The sequence below is a fragment of the Vanellus vanellus genome (genome assembly GCF_965231255.1).
Source record: "Vanellus vanellus genome assembly, chromosome: 14".
NCBI lineage: Eukaryota > Metazoa > Chordata > Aves > Charadriiformes > Charadriidae > Vanellus > Vanellus vanellus.
Genome location: NC_138919.1, coordinates 12,647,689 through 12,660,828, shown reverse-complemented (window position 1 = coordinate 12,660,828; position 13,140 = coordinate 12,647,689). Strand labels below are relative to the sequence as shown.

General features: G+C 58.1%; 1 protein-coding gene across 1 annotated transcript in view; it reads left to right on the top strand.

The window, feature by feature from the left end:
* Positions 1-1,147: 1,147 nt before the first annotated feature.
* Positions 1,148-13,140, top strand: part of RAB26 (RAB26, member RAS oncogene family) — a gene marked incomplete at its 5' end in the record, with an annotated part of 30,032 nt that continues 18,039 nt past the window's right edge. The window contains 2 exons of the mRNA XM_082490840.1: positions 1,148-1,405; positions 4,038-4,148. Coding sequence (XP_082346966.1) covers positions 1,148-1,405; positions 4,038-4,148 — 369 coding nt within the window. The remainder of the gene's footprint in view (positions 1,406-4,037; positions 4,149-13,140) is intronic.

Sequence of the window (13,140 nt, the reverse complement as noted above, 5' to 3'; positions counted from 1 at the left end):
AGCTCTGCTGCCCACTCCTCTTCCTCCCCCTGGAGTGCTTTAGAGCCCTTGAACAGGGATTAACTATAGATTTAAATGCTCCCAGGGCAGCAAAGGGAAAAGCTCATCTGCAAGAGCAACCCCACGGCGTCACCACAGCCAGCACCCGAGCTCCAGCATTGGCACCTCAGTGTCACCGCTGGCACCTGAGCTCCAGTGCTGGCCCTGGGTTTGCCGGGCTGCCTGAGCCCCGACGTGTTGCCCATCACCTCCCTCCTGTGCAAGTATTGTTACTGATTTGCATCTTCATTGTGCGCCTGCCTGGCTTCTCACCAGAGCAATTTATTTCCCACTCCTGCTTCGATGTGATTGTTCAAGCCTCCTTTTCCAGTCAGGATGAGGCCGCACCACTGGAAATATGTCACACAGCTAAAGACATTTATTTCAGTTGAGAGACCCGCAAGCGCCTCGGGTGACACTTCATTTGCAGTCAGAAAGAAAGATGCCAAGCTCTGCTCGCTGAAACCAGTTGCTGAGACAGACTGGGGATAACGTGGGTTCCCACCTTAGAAAAACTCGAGCCTGTCGCCCCGGCAGCCCCCGTTCCATCCACCCCACGGGCTCTGCCCCACTCCGCGCCGGCCCTCAGACCCCGCTGCTCGCAGGGACGCCGCCAGCGGCAGATGAACCGCGTCTGCCTCGAGTGAACCCCCACCGTGTGGCAAACCCGGGGCAGGGGGGTCCCCAACTGCTGGGGGACGGACCCCAAACCTGCCTGGGGAGCTGCACCCAAAACCCGCTGCCCACCCTCCCTCCCGCCGTCGCTCACCGGAGCCTGCCAGCGGCTCAGTGGGCGGCGGGCACGGCGTGGGGGCACCCCACGCTGCTTCCCGGGGTGCAAACACCCCCGTGGGTGCGGGAGCCGCTCCCTTCGCGTGTGCCTCCCCCCCCCCCTCATCCCCCTGCCGGTTACCGCGGGTGCGGGCCGGGGCGGAGCGAACGGGCGCGGAGCGGAGCGGTCCGGCCCCCGCCACCGCCCCCGCGGCGCTGCCATTGGCGGTGGGGCCGGGCCGGGCCGGGCCGGGGGAGGTGGCGGCGGCAGCGGCGGCGGCGGCGGCCGGCACAGCCCGCGCCCCCCCAGCGCCCGGCGCGGCGCCGCGGCCCCGGTATGTCGCGGAAGAAGGCGGCTCGTAGCAAGGGCGGTGGCGGCGGCAGCGGCGGCGCCGCGCCCTCCGCCGCGCTGCCCCCCGCCGCCGCCGCCGCCGCTGCTGCCGCCGGCGCCGTCCCCCAGGGGTCCGGCCGTGCCACCGCCGCCGCTGCCCCCCGGGGCTCCGCGCCCGCCCCCGAACTGCCCCGCAACGGCGGGGCGGTGGCCGGGCGGCCCTCGCTGAGCAGCAGCGGCGAGTTCTACGATCTCGCCTTCAAGGTGCGGGGCCGGGGGATGGGAGGGGGGCGGCGGGGAGGGAGGCGGTAACCCGGTACACGGTCACACGGTACCGGTGCGGGGTCCGTCGGGTGCGGGGCCTCCCCGTCGGCCGCCCGGAGAAGTTGCCGGGGGCCAGGAGCGGGCGGGCATCCCTCCCCCTCTCCCAGCCCCGGCATCCCGACCCTCCTCTTGCTGCTGCCGCCGGGTTCGGGTCTCTGGCGGCGGGTCCCCGGCTCGGTGGGGCTCCCGGAGCCGGGCTCGGCGGGGGTCGGGGGGTGACCCTGCGGAGCCCTCGGCAGCGGGGCTGCTCCTGCGGAACTTTTGCAAGTGATGGCAGGCGGCTTTCTGCTCAGAGGAGTTATTACAACCTTCTGCTTCCTCTTTAAACGGCATACAAAAATGCGGTTGTAAAGCGGGGTGACAGTATTCCTCGAGTCGCATCGAATCTGCTCTGGCTGCTTGCGCGTTCTTTTAAGGGCTCAGATGGCTTCTTCTCGCCGCTTCAGATTCTGGCAAGCAAGTCAGAGACCAAACGTATTTGCACACCCAACACCCCCCCACCATCATGCGACCTGATGCAAGCCCAGCTTGGAGCTCGCTTAGCGATTTTGGCTGAGGCTGCAATTCAGCATGACCCATCTGACTGTGTTTCTAACAGATCTTCATAGCCGAGCGCCGGGGATTAAGCTTGGAGAAGACTGTGTTTGCTATGGCAAGTCCAACCTTGGCACGCTCTGTCAGAGAGCTCTGTGCCTGTGGCAATTGGTGTGGCCATCGTGTTGTTAAGGTTTGGGACACGCAGTAGGAGGTGAGGGGTGTTCAAGAAGTGAATTTGCTTGCTTTGGTTGGTGGTTGGTCCTGATACAGCTGCAACAACGGTTCAACAGCTTCCCTAAAATGGAGCCATCTCCGTGTTCACGCTGGCCCTCAGCTCCTTGAGGTTGCCTCTCTCTGCCCAGGCTGGGGCTTTCCCTGGGGATTGCCCCCATGGCACAGGGATGCGCTGAATGAGGTCTCAGATAAGCCCAAACGCGCTGGGTAGCCAAAACCTCTGCTAATGATCTAGCGGGTTTTGAACCAGTGGCAGAGTGAAATTGCTTCGTATTCAGTAAAAACCTGTTTTATTAAACTTTTTCTTTCCCTTACCCCTCTCCTGAGGTTCCTGAGCTCTGCCAGAGGCAGTGGCCAAACGTGAGTCCTGGGCACGGGGCCAGATCCTGATCGCTGAGCCCTTGGCTTAAGCCTGGCCCTGAGTGCTGCTGTGTGCCCCGGGTGAGGCTTCAGCGGCGCTGGGCAAGGAGAAGCTGCCTTTAAAGGTCGCCCTGCTTTAGAACAGAGGTCTGGGAAGTTTTTTAAAAAAAATCAATACTGCTATTTTGTACTAAAAATGACCTTTTTTGTTTCCTCCTTCCCTTGGCTTTGCACAAATACACCCGCCGGCTCACTGGCTCCGCTAACCCTGTTGTGCCAGAGCTCGGTGTGTGGCTGTGCGTGGTGCTCCTGCGGGAGACCCAGTGTGGGGCTCTGCACCCACCATCTGGGCGATGAAGCACTGTGGCCGGATCCTGGCCACCCTGCCCCAAACTGTGGCCGGGGGCTGCTGCCGCCTCTTGGGAGGCTGAGCTGCAGAGTGGTGGTGGATGGCTCCTGCCTGGGTTCGGTGTGACCCAGGGCAGTGCCTGCCTTAAAACCATTTAAATTCGGTCACGGGCTAATGGCTTGCAGAAGGCTAATGGCAGCGCTTTCGTGAGAGAGGGAACCCTGCCATGCCAGTGTGAAGCTGTGCAAATCAGTGCGGGTGCAGAAGCTGCTAACGCAGCTCGCCTGTGTGGTCTGGGATTTGTCGATGGTGGGAAGCTGTCATCCTGCCGAGGGGAGCGGGGTTGGTGGCCCTGGGGGGCAGGAGGGGGCAGGAGGGCTTGTGGTTTGAGCACAGGCTTCGGGGAGCTGCTTTCTGGAGCAGTTTCAGCTCTGCTGTGGTTTCTTTGTGGCAGGGTGGGTGCCTGCCTCATCTACACTGGGAGCTGCTGCTGGGTGGGGAAACTGAGGCAGGCGGCACCAGGAGCTGCTCCCTCGGCATCCGCTTAGGATCAGGAGGGCGGCTGTGAGGCTGTGGGGGTCCCGCTGAAAGAATTTGGTCGCGGAGGGCAGAGCGCACCCCTGGAGTTGGCGCTCATGGTTGGGGGCCCCCCTGAAGTCTCCCCGTGGGCAGAGCCACCCTCCCAGAAAGCCCTGTGTGCAGTGGGGTACGGGGTCTCTGGTGGGTGTGCTGGGGACAGTGTGGGCCCCGCAGCTGTCAGGTCACAGCTTGCCTCACCTGGACTGCACCTCTTGGTTTTTAAGGGCTGTTTGTTAAGTACTGGTCAGGGGCAGGTGTCTCGAGTTCGGCCAGTGCTGAGGGACCTGCATGGTGCAGGGTGGGGAATAATCCTGCTGTGAGCTCCTCCTTCTCTCCGCCACCCTCCCCTGGGTCTGAGGACATCATTCTTGGACGTGCTTTTTTTTTCCCTCAAGAGTACAGGATCCGCTGTCTGCTCCTGGGATGGGGCTTTTACGATGGAGATGGGTGACGGCTGCAGTGGGGCTTCCTTCCCGAAACTCGGTGCCTAACGCTCCCCTCCCTCCCTTGCAGGTGATGCTGGTGGGCGACTCGGGGGTCGGTAAAACCTGCTTGCTGGTGCGGTTCAAAGACGGCGCTTTCCTCGCCGGCAGTTTCATTTCCACAGTCGGAATTGACTTCAGGGTAAGTGCCTGAGGGGCTCCTCCGTCCCTGGAAGGTGCTCCTTGGCCCCTGCCCGCGGGGTCCGGCAGGTGAGTGAAGGCTTTTGCAGAGGGGTAACGAAATGTTGCTCCAAGGACTTAAACCTCATCATCCTGACCCGTGTCAGCTCCAGCTGGGGCACCTCTGGGCTGCCTCGGGGCTGGGCAACCATCTGATGGCAGTGGCCTCTTCATTATGGCTTTGCATGAGGATGGGGAAGCGTGTCCTCTGCTCTGGGTACTGGGGATGATTCGTCTAAGAACATTTGCTGAGTCCTGAGCATCTGCCCTGTGAAAATATTTCCCTAAGTCAGTTTCAGTGTTTCTTCAAAAAAAAACCCAAACAAAACCAAAACTGACACAAACCAGAATCCCCTGGAAACATCTCCTGAGCACAGTATTGGGGTGCCGATGTGGGGGTGCAGTGCTCCTTCTGGCCTGGAGGGGAGGCATCGTGCTGAGGGGTCTCTGAGCTCTTGGGAGGATAACTGTTCTGTTGGCCATGATGTGAGCATCCCGCTGCCGGGGGAGCCCCAAGGCACGTTGGAGCGGTGTGGCACCAGCAAGGACAGCGGGAACCTGCTTGACAGAGGGGATTATGTGGGGAATGGGGGGCAGAAGGGGAGACAGTTTGTGTTCTGCAGTGCCCTGGTGTGGGCAGACCATCCTTTGCCAGGTGGGAATGTCTTAGTGCCGGCCGGGGCTCTTGCAGTCTTTTTTTTGGCCGCATTTCCCCAGCAGTACCTTGCTGGGAAGCTGGGCCGGGGGGGCTCCTGGGGACGCCGTGGTCCAGGCAGCCCGTGGTGAAGGGGGGCTGTGGTGCTGCCATGGGCACCCCGGGCTGCGGAGTGGGCATCCCTGGGGTGGGACACTTTACAGAGGAGGCATCAAAGAAACCTTCCAGCAGGCTGTGAAGGACCAGCAAGGGAGCCCTGCGGATGCTGCCAAAGCCATGGTGGCTCCTCTCAGCTATCGCTACCGCAGCAGCAGCCGGCAGCACGCTTGGCTTGGGTCTCTGGCCCGAGGATCAGGCGCTCCCTCTCCCTCAGCAGTTCCCCAACCATCTGCTTCCCTCAAACCATGATCTCGCTGCCCCCTGAGATGTCTGGCCGGTGCCACAGGCTCCTGGGGGAGGCTCAGTCCTCGGGACTGGGGATGTGCCCAGTGGCTGTGCTCTCCCTGCCCTGCTGTTGGGGCACCAGCTGCATTGTCTGGATGTGTGATGGCTTTTTGGCTCCATTTCGGTGCCGCGGTGGTGATGGGTGGGTGTGGTGAAAAGCTGGTCGTGATGCCACGTACCAGCGTTGCATCTTCCCAACCACCTTGTCTCAGCAGGATCTCGGATCTTGGAGATTTCTGGGAGATGGGTGTTCTCTTGTAACCTGCTATTTCACCGGGGTGTGAGTAATAACTTGCTGGTACAGTGACAAGTGGAAGAGATGAGGGACGGCTCAGAAGGCCTTTAGAAAGAAAGTGATGTTCTTTCCTGCAAATAGGCTTTAGGTGCTGAGAGGCGCTGCGGGCTGCAGCAGTGGCTTGGTGAAGTTGGTAAATTGGAGTCCATAATTTTATACAAAGGTAATTACACGGTATTTCAGGTGTTCTTAAAATGAAAAGCGTTTTATTACTGGTTGCAGTGATTGATACCAAGGGCAGTCATGAAATCCTGTGACTTATTGATTAGAGCACTGAAACAACTGCTACAGAGAAGCAATCAAATTAGGGTTAATTTACTTCTGTAATAGAGCTGCTAGAGCTACATCGTTTTGAAATGGGCAGATTATACAGCAGGGAAGATCATGTGTATGCCCTGAAACTCATTATTATCATCTTTGTAAGGCACTCGTAATTTTTTTTTGGGGGGGGGGGCATGGAAATAGTTTTTTGATTGTACAACTCCGTTTCCATTAAGATAATCCTGTTTGCGGGCGCTGTGTAATTGTGCCCCTCTCGCCGTTTGCATCACGATGTGGCTCCAGCTCTGGGGTGGTAACGCTGGAGGCTGCTGCTGCGAGAGCGCGTTTTGGTTTTAATTTGTGTCTATCTAATAACAAAACTGTCACATCGCAGCTCCTTTTCTCTGTAATCCCAGAATTTGGCACCGGGTTTTCTGGCTGAAGCGAGCGAGGCTGTTCGTGACGGCGGGGGGTTGTGGCTGGGGAGGGCGGTCGCTGGGTTTGCGCCGTGTTCGCCTTGGAGTGGTGCAAGAGGCGCTGAGCGTTGTTTCGGTGCATCTGGCTTTCTCGGCGGGGTTTGCAGCGGTCGCTGAGCCTCGCTGGCGGCGGAGACCGCGGGGACCTCCCCAAGGCCAGGCTGTGCGGCAGCTGCGCTCCTGTGCACGCGTGACCTTGTTCGGCTCCGGGAGAGCCGTCGGGAGCCCAGGTAAGGGCTGGGGACATCGCGGGGATGGAGCTGCCCAGCTCCTGCCCTTGTTTTTGGGACTGTCTCCGCCCCTCTTGATGCCGGCTGGTCTCTGCGAAGCACCCTGGGATGGGACAGAGCCGCGTTGGGGGGCAGCCCCTGCGCCCCACCAGCCGCTCTCCACCTCCTCTCCCAGTCCGTCCACCGGTCCCAGTGGACTCCAGAATCAGCCGCTCATTTTTGAGGCTGTCAAGCCATTAGATACATGCAAAGCTATGGCTAATGGATTATGTAGGCCTGAGCAAATGTAAATGAATAGAAATCCATTTAAAATTAATCTGGCATTACAATTCCTAATGGCCCCCTAGGTTTTTTCCCTCCTACTGTTTTATGATAGGGAGAACCGCTCGCATTGTGTTTGTTTATCATCGTCTCTTAAACAAAGAAGGACGTTGGTCTAAATATATTTGGAAAATAAACCACTGATAGTAGGGAAATAAAGATGATCGTGGTATTAAAAAATGCATCAAAAAGGTACCTGTTGGCTTCTGGCTTTGGAGGTGCTGAGTCCTTCGGCTTTCCTTCCTTTGGGAATTGGTTTTACTGGGAGAGCATCTTTAGCTCCTCAGGAATGTACCAGCCCTCCCTGCTCAGCCGGGGCAGTGCCGGGGTGTCCAGGGGTTCTGAACGGGGGGTTTGGCTGGGGGTGCGCTGCTGGGGTGAGCCCCCCGTGCCGTGGGTGCCACCAAGGCGAGGCAGAGCCCTGGGGTGAGGGGTCCTGCGCCCAGCGGGGGCTTCGCCTGAGCAGGGGGGGCTCGCTTGGAGCAACAGAAACTTCTGCCTGAGTTACGAGGGGGAAGCCTCTGGGTTGAGCAAACCCCTCTCTGCCTTCAGCATCCCGGTCACAGGCGTCACCGTTGGAATTTCCAGCCATTGCTAGATAACGAGCGGCTTAATTATTCCCTACCATGAGCTGCGGTGTGGCCAGGGCTGTGCCAAGCTGTGGCATGAGGTCTTCCTCATCGTCTTCCCTGGGGCTGGGGGTTCTCAGCAGATCCCTCTGCTCGGGGGCAGTGGTGGGGCCGGCTCTCTCCCTGCAGATCCCCACCGGAGAGGGCAGGATGGGTCCCGCCTGCGCAGGCAGAGCGGCTGTATGGGGCAGGTCGTGCATGCTTTTCTAACTTCATATGTTAGGGTTTCCAGGGAGAAAAGTGCAGGTTTGTCACTCAGAGTGTGAATCCCACTTTTCTCGGTGTTACTGAAGAAGCTGCATTTTGCTTTAATTTTGGGAACGCAGCAGAAACCTCAACAGGGATTAAAGCTGTGCAGCCAACGGTACTTCTGTCTCGTCGTAACACCTAACTAACGGGAGGAACATCTTGCCAAAGCCGAGAAACCAAAGGGCCATGTGAGCCCACCGCGTGCCCCCTCCCTGATGACGGCCGGGCTCTGTGGTGGCCCCGATGCTCACAGCCCAGCCAGGGCTCGCAGCCCTGCACTCTGTCCGGAGCTTTGCAGGGGTGGGCGAGTTAGGATTTTTGTACTAATTGGACCTGAAAGGAGAAGAACATAAAAGAAAAAAAAAAAAAAAAAATGAGCCTTTTCTCCCTGGGAAGAGGCGCTAATGAGTTTCTTTGCATTAGCAGGGGAGATGGTTTCTGCGTTAATCAGTGGGATGGAGCCGTAAGGAAGCACTTCGCTCGCGGAGTTCAGAGCAGGGTGGCTTGTCTTCGTTTTCTCCGAGGTGTGTAGCGGTATCGCTCCTCTCTTGCTGTCCCAAGGAGAGGGAGCAAACCAACACCCTCCTAGCCCAAAGCGTGCCTCGGTGCTTCGACGCAGCCTCGCGCTTCCCGAGCAGGCGGTTGGGCGCGGGGAATAATTCCTCTGGAGGTTGGGCTCTGGCGTCCACCGATTTGTACCCGTGTGCCTAGGAGGGGTTTCTCCTGGTTGTTACCCTGAAGAGAGCTGCAGCTTCCCCCCAGCTGTGGCGTCCTCGGGCACGGGCGATCCGGCAGCGGCCGCACTCTCTGCTCCAACCTTGGCCGTGCTGCAGTTAATCTGCACGCTGGGACGGCTGCTGCGCGCTGTAAATAAAAGCTGTCACTTGTGACCCTGAGCTTTAAGGACTCTTGATTACATTCAGCCCTGCGCTGCTCTGGGGGTGGAATCAGTGGTATATAATATGTTTTTTTGCATAAGAGATTTGTTGCATCTCTGTTTATTTTTTGTAGCGTGCGCACGCGTGTGTGTGTGCACCTTCCATCGGCAAAACAGCAGCTGCTGGCTGCCTGCTGACTCCCTCAGCGAGCTTAACTTCGCGGGAGAGATGGAAAGCTTCATTTCAGCCATGCAGGGTGTGCAAACTAACGCTGGCTGCGGTCTGGATTTGGCAAGTCTGGTCCTGGGTCTCCATGCACTCAGATGTGTGGATGCCCTAAGCATCTGCTGGTCCCCAGCCAGCGCCTTCATCCCTGCCCTCGGGGCGATGCTCCAGCACAGCGGTTTGCCGTGGTGCCTCCCTTTGAAGGGTTGGTGCAACCTGGAGCCATCTGAAAGCCAAGGGCTGGCTTTTATCTCAGCGGCTGGCACTGAGCATTAGCAGGGCTAATTTTCCAATGGATCAATCTGGAAAAAGTGGGAGGGAGTGCTTAGGCCAGAAGAAAGAAATGGAAATAAATTAATTCCAGCATGTTTTTCTATTCAAAATTAGTCCTGAACATTCGAGGGAAGGGACTCTGGGCAGCGAGCGGGGTGTTTAGTCTCTTCTGCTCACACGCTTTGCCATGTAGCGTGGCGATGTGTGCGGGGTCGGGCAGGGGGGCTGCTGCAGGCTGCGGCCGATGGGTTTAGGTTGGTTCCCGGGGCGGGGAGCTGGAGCACCGGAGGGGACAGCCCCAGCTCCGTGCCCCTGCAGGGGAGGTGGCCTTCCCCTAGGAGAGGCGTCTCAGTGCTGCCTGGGTTGCCCGGGCCAAATGCCCCTCCGTGGGGCTGCCGTGCCAGCAGTAACACGGGTGCGACCGCTCCAGGACTGGGGGAGGCGAGGAAGGAGCCTGGTGTGGCAGGACGGGCAGGGGGATGCCCGTGTGCCTGCATTGGGTTTGTGTTTCCAGCAGCTCTTTGTCTGAAATCGGCTCGTTATGCATCTCCTATTGCTGTATGAATTTTAATAGAAGCCAGCAGCCGCTTTCATACTTTTGCATTTCTTGCTGTAAGGAGAGCTGGGCTAAATTTGCCCAGAGGAGCTTTCCTGCGATGCTTTCCACCTCTTCTGCCTGATTCCAGGGGGCAGATGAGATGCCGGCACCAGTGCCGTAAGGACTGGATTCCGTAAGGACCAGGTGCCGCCCGAATCCGGCAGCAGGTGAGGCAGGTCTGGGACAGCTCGCGCGGGGAGCGCAGGCACTGTTAGCTGGAACACGCCTTGGTTTTATCCATTTAAGTCGCGTCTGACTCTTAGGATGACAGCTTCTCCGCAGCTGCTGCTGGTTCTTGTTCCCCGCTCCCAGGACGGGCTCTCCAGGGAGTAAATAGCTGTTTTTCCTGGGAAATCGAGTCCTGCTTTGCTTTCAGCTGCTGCTCTCCTCCCTTGCAGAGGGACACAGCTTTGCAGTCGGCGAAGCCTGTCATTTGCATGCAGGGGCTCAGTTGCCAAGAGATGCTGCGAGCAGCGCCCGTGGCAGGCTGCGCCCGCTTTCTCACATCTGCTCGTATTTTATTCATGTTTCTTTGGCTCTTGCATTTGCAAAATAATAAACCTCCTCGGCGTGCTCCAGTTCTGAAGCACACCAGTAAACTGCAAACACCCATGTGCTGGCGGTAATCCCCAGTGGACAGCAGACTTGATTCCTGCCTTGGGGAAGGCAAAAAGAAATAAGGTGAATGTCTTCAAAGCAGAGAAGTGCTTGAGTTGCTCTTTACGGGAGCAGCTGGAGCAGCCTCGAGACCCAGAACCTGGTTAAGGAAACTCTTCACCAGTTTCCAGGATGGTGTGAAGGTGCCTGCCCTGCTCTTGGCACACCATGGGCTCTCCCACCCCCCTCAGTGTCTGGGAAATACCACCCGGAATAGACTGGGTGTTTAAACCGGGTGTGAAATTTTGCACCCATTTCAGCTGGTGGCGAGAGCACCGGGGACAGGGGGTTCCGTGGAAGATGCTCCTGGAAGGACACTGGTGTCTCCCACGCTCCTGCAGCCCTGACGTGGGTCTGTCCCAGTCCGGTATGGTTGAAATAAGAGGTGTAATTAGTTCAGGCAGAGGGCAGGAGGTTTGGGCTGCTCCGGAGCTGCAGAGCCAGGGCAGAGACGTGGAAAAAATCCACTCGGGAGCTGCTGGTGGAAGGCGGGAGGTTGTAAAGCCATTCACTGTCACCTGTTTCTGTATCCTCCCCTTAGAACTGTATGGGAGCTCAAAACCCCGTTAGAGGACAAACATGGTAGAAACTCAGCTGGAAAATGCAATTCCTGCACATCCGCAGCCTGTTGCATGCCTACGTGGAAGGCGCGAGCTGAGTGGCTTCCCAAGGCCTAGAGCATCTGACCAGAACAGCTTAATTTCTTTTTCCTTTTAATTTTTTTTTTCCAGGCAAGTTGTGCTGCGGCGCAGAGGCGGGTTGGGAAGTGACACCCTGGCCGCGTGTGTTATCATTGCGGTGTCCCCTCCCTGAGCCACCAGTATCCAGCGTGGCCGGGCCACCAGTCCAGGCTCCGCAGGGCTGGCGATGTGCGTGCCTTCTGCTGGCAGCCGGGGCCATTTCCCTGCCTCTTCGAGGGTGTGGGACCGTGCCCCGCTCCGTGCTGGGTGAGGAGGAGGTCGGTGCTGGAGGAAGGCTGTTGGGCACACGGATGTGGTGTGTCTGCACCTCTCTGGATGGTGCCCCGGGGAGAAATTTGCCCCGGGGAGGCCCACTCGGGTGCTGGAGCATCAGCGCCCCAGTGCAGAGCCAGGTGTTATTCTGGGTCCGCTGGGGGTGCCGGGGCCTGCGAGGCAGCGTTTTATAGCCAATAAAACATTTAAATGGGTCTAGAGTAAGTCTAAATGGTTTCAATATTTAATGGAATACATTTGGCTTAATTTCACTTTCATCTTTTATTGGCGATTAAAATATTGAATTCAGCTGTGCAGAACTGGGTTTTTCTTTGAAAGCGGAGGGGAGGTGGCTGAGCTGGCAGGGACGGGTGGGCTTTGGGGGGCCTCTGCCCCCCACTGCCCCCCCTCTGATGGTGAGCATCCCTGCCCCATGGCTCTCGCCTTGCTCAGCCCCCACGAGCCCTCGCTGCCTCTCTGCTGAGCTGCTGACTCATTTCATTAGCGCTGATTAATTATTTGCCCCCAGCAGGTTTCGGTTTATTCCCAGTGTGGATGCCGGTGATCCCGGTGTGCAGCCAGGGAAGGGTGAGATGCTGGTGCGGGGTTTGGCAGTGCTGGGGAGGGCTGCAGGGGGACATTGCTGCTTTTCCCGAAAAGCTGGTGCGGTGGGAGCCGCCTCCGTCTGAGCTCGCTGGGTGCTGACTGTGCATTGTCCTTCCTCGAAAACCACCTGCCCCTTCGTCCTCTTCCCAAAGAGCCGCTTTCCTCCTCTCGTCTGCAAAGGATGGAGAGACCTGAGGCGTGGAGATAGGGGTCAGGTCGGTCCTGTTGATGGGGCTTTTGTTGGGCCCTGTGAGGGTAACGCTGAGCGTCAGCGTGACAAATTGGAAAGGCAGCGATCGGCTGCTCTGAAACCTGGAACAGTGAATGCCGGCAAAAAATATTCCCCCTTAGGAAAAAAAAAAAAATGGGAAAAACAATCCTGTCTGAGTGGATCAGAGCTGTGTTTACAGCCAAGGAGGCGCAGCGTGGTGTGTGTCTGAGCAGTTGTCCACTTGTCCTTGGCTGGCGATGGGGGGGGAAGCTGGTTCCTATGGCAATGAGGAATTTAGGGATCAAGGGCTTGTTTACCTGTGGAGCCTTTGAAGCAAAATATTGTGTTGGTGGCATTGTCCTGTGGACAGGTGAGGGATGCAGCGAGCAGGGCGGCTGCTGGTGGGGAGCCCTGAGGAGGAGGAGGGCAACTGGGGAAGCATGGGGAGCTGTGAGATGTTGGTGGCATCATGGGGACTGGCTCAGCCACGGAGCTGCTGAGCATCGTGCTGTGCCGTGCCATCATATGCTGACGGCTGGGCAGAGCCGGGGCGATGCAGCCTGGTCTGGTGGGAGGTGTCCCTGCCTCTGGTAGGGGGGTTGGAACTTGATGATCTTCAAGGTCCCTTCCAACCTAAACCATTCTATGATGCTCACCTTGCTTGTGCCTGTGCAGCTCCTAGCCCTGCTCGCAGCCCGGCAAGAAGGGGAGCGAAGCTGCCGTGGTGCTGTACACGCTGCTGGCTCCATCCAAGAGCGATGGAGCTGCCCCTGCTCCCTGGCGAGGGATCTCCAGCAGAGCGGTGTAACTCATGTAGCTTTGTTTGTCTAACAGGGGCATGCAGCATTTTTAATCCTGGCCAAGCACCGAGTCATTGCCTTGAAGGATTGCAGAACCTCTCAGAAGCAACAGCAAATATTTCATCTTTATGCCTGCATTGGAAAAAATATTTCTCCCTGATCATAAATCATAGGTGTTGGGAGCTCGTGCTCC